This window comes from Dermacentor variabilis, chromosome 8 (assembly GCF_050947875.1).
Source record: "Dermacentor variabilis isolate Ectoservices chromosome 8, ASM5094787v1, whole genome shotgun sequence".
Lineage (NCBI taxonomy): Eukaryota > Metazoa > Arthropoda > Arachnida > Ixodida > Ixodidae > Dermacentor > Dermacentor variabilis.
In genome coordinates, this window is record NC_134575.1 from 4,965,064 (window position 1) to 4,967,434 (window position 2,371).

Below are 2,371 nucleotides of genomic sequence, written 5' to 3' on the forward strand. Positions count from 1 at the left end.
CGGATCCAGGTCTCTGAATACCTCTTGTAAACACGCTGTGAATAGCATTGGAGAGATCGTATCTCCCTGCCTGACGCCTTTCTTTATTGGAATTTTGTTGTTTTATTTATGGAGGAATATGGTGGCTGTGGAGCCGCTATACATATTTTTCAGTATTTTTACATATGGCACGTCTACACCCTGATTCCGTAATGCCTCCATGACTGCTGAGGTTTCGGCTCGATCAAACACTTTTGCGTAATCAATGAAAACTATATATAAGGGTTGGTTATATTCCGCACATTTCTCTATCACCTTATTGATAGTGTGAGTATGGTCTATTGTTGAGTAGCCTTTACAGAATCCTGCCTGGTCCTTTGGTTGACAGAAATCTATGGTGTTCCTGATTCTATTTGCGATTGCCTTAGTAAATACTTTGTAGGCAACGGATAGTAAACTGACCGGTCTATAATTTTTCAAGTCTTTGGCGTCCCCTTTCTTGCTTCACAAGCATTCAGCAGCAGCGGCACCGCAGGAGCTGCTATCCGGACCCTAAAAACTTCGCCCTAAATTGCAGGTTGGTCTTCTGCATTTTTTTTTGCAGTTTATTTATTTTTATTTTTTTTCTGGTAGCCGCTGCTGCTGACTGTTCGGTCTGTGACGATCGAAAAAATGACTAACACATGTCTTACATGCAACGAAGAGCTTTGTGAGGATGCAGTGTTCCTAACGTGCTTGGAATGTCATTTTGTGTATCACATTGGCACATGTTCAGGGGTAAATGAAGCCGCATACAAAAAGAAGACAGAAAGTGCAAAAAAGGCATGGAAATGCCCAACATGTAAAACAGCTAAGGCTCGAAGCAACCAGAGCGGTAAGAAAACAAGCGAGGAACCGGAAGCAAATCTTGCAAGTGAAATTGCGGATATTCGTCTCGTGCTCACAGAAGTACTTAAGATTAAGTCAAAAATAGATACACTAGGTGAGATAAAGGCCACTGTGGATGGTATTGAGCAGTTTATGCAAGAAATGGCCACAAAATACGACGAAGTTCTGTCAAAAATAAAACAGCAGGATGCAGACATGTCTGCCCTCGGAAAGCGAGTGGAAAAACTCGAGGCTCGGGTAACAGAACAAGAAAACCAGGAATTAAGGCAACAAGTTAACGAACTAGAGCAGTACAGCAGACGTCAAAATTTAGAAATAGTTGGGCTTCCCTATCATGATAATGAAAACTTGCTGGAAAAGCTTAATGTCTTGGCCACTGATGTCGAACTTCCACCCCTTTCCGAGGCAGATGTTGAGGCTGTTCATCGATTGCCCTCACGGTCTATCAATGACATTGAGGTCGGGGACAGTGCTAAGAAGGTTGCATCTGTTCTTGTTCGCTTCGTATCCCGTTCAACTAGAGACGCATGGCTTGCAAAAAAAGGACAACTAAAGGAAACGAAATCTAAAATTTTCTTCAATGAAAACCTGACAGCACAAAACAAGGCGCTCTTCTGGAAAATGAAGAAAATGGCGAAAGAAAAGGAGTATGTGTTTGCCTGGCTAAAGAATGGAAAAATGTTTGTCCGTCGCGGCCCCCGCAGCCGAGCTATCAGGATTAGGACGACAAACGATCTGGACAAGATACGTTGAGAAACGGGCGGTACGCGCATCGCAGTAACTGATATAACTGACACCCTTGAAAATGACAGTCCCGTTCACATATTCTTATCATGATGCTGATTCGTTCAAACATTCAAAGCACCTACGAGAAAAAAGAATTTCCTTATTCCATCTCAATGCTCACAACCTTCGGAAGAAACAGGATTCTGTGGAAATCTTCCTAAATGAATTAGACCATAAATTTGAAATTTTAGCTTTCACTGAAACTTGGTTCACCAACGATTATGATGTTATACAGTTTCCAGGATACAAATGCGTATCAATTTCAAGGAGGGATAAGAGAGGGGGAGGTGTGGCTATTTATATAATGAACTACCTAAATTATGTCACCATAGAAGAGTTTTGTATAATCAATCAACACTTTGAATGTCTCATGTTAAAGTGTGCTGGTACCATACTTGCCGTTGTATATAGGCCGCCTTCTGGATCACAGGCTACTTTTTTAGAATTTCTTGAAAACATGCTAGAACAGTGCATGCAGTTTAAGTTGCCCTTAGTTATTTGTGGTGATTTTAATATCGATCTTTTATTGCTTGATTGTAATCAACAAAGAATGCTTGATATTTTTTTCTCGTTTGGTTGTGAAAATGTAATACATATGCCAACTAGAGTGACAGACATGTGCCATACTTTACTAGATGTGTGTTTTACAAGTTACAAAAAAGATGATGTGCAAGCAGGTGTACTAATAGCTAATATTAGTGACCACTTACCTATTTTT

At 40.6% G+C, this 2,371-nt stretch overlaps 1 protein-coding gene across 1 annotated transcript; it reads left to right on the plus strand.

The window, feature by feature from the left end:
* The first annotated feature begins 618 nt into the window (after positions 1-618).
* LOC142590857 (uncharacterized) lies at positions 619-1,671 on the plus strand. The gene has a single exon (XM_075703256.1). The coding sequence runs from the start codon at positions 652-654 to the stop codon at positions 1,618-1,620; it is 969 nt and encodes a 322-aa protein (XP_075559371.1). The 5' UTR covers positions 619-651; the 3' UTR covers positions 1,621-1,671.
* Positions 1,672-2,371: the final 700 nt, after the last annotated feature.

Excerpts from the sequence above, each read along its gene's own strand:
- LOC142590857 (XM_075703256.1), top strand. The coding sequence starts at position 652 with ATGACTAACACATGTCTTACATGCAACGAAGAGCTTTGTGAGGATGCA.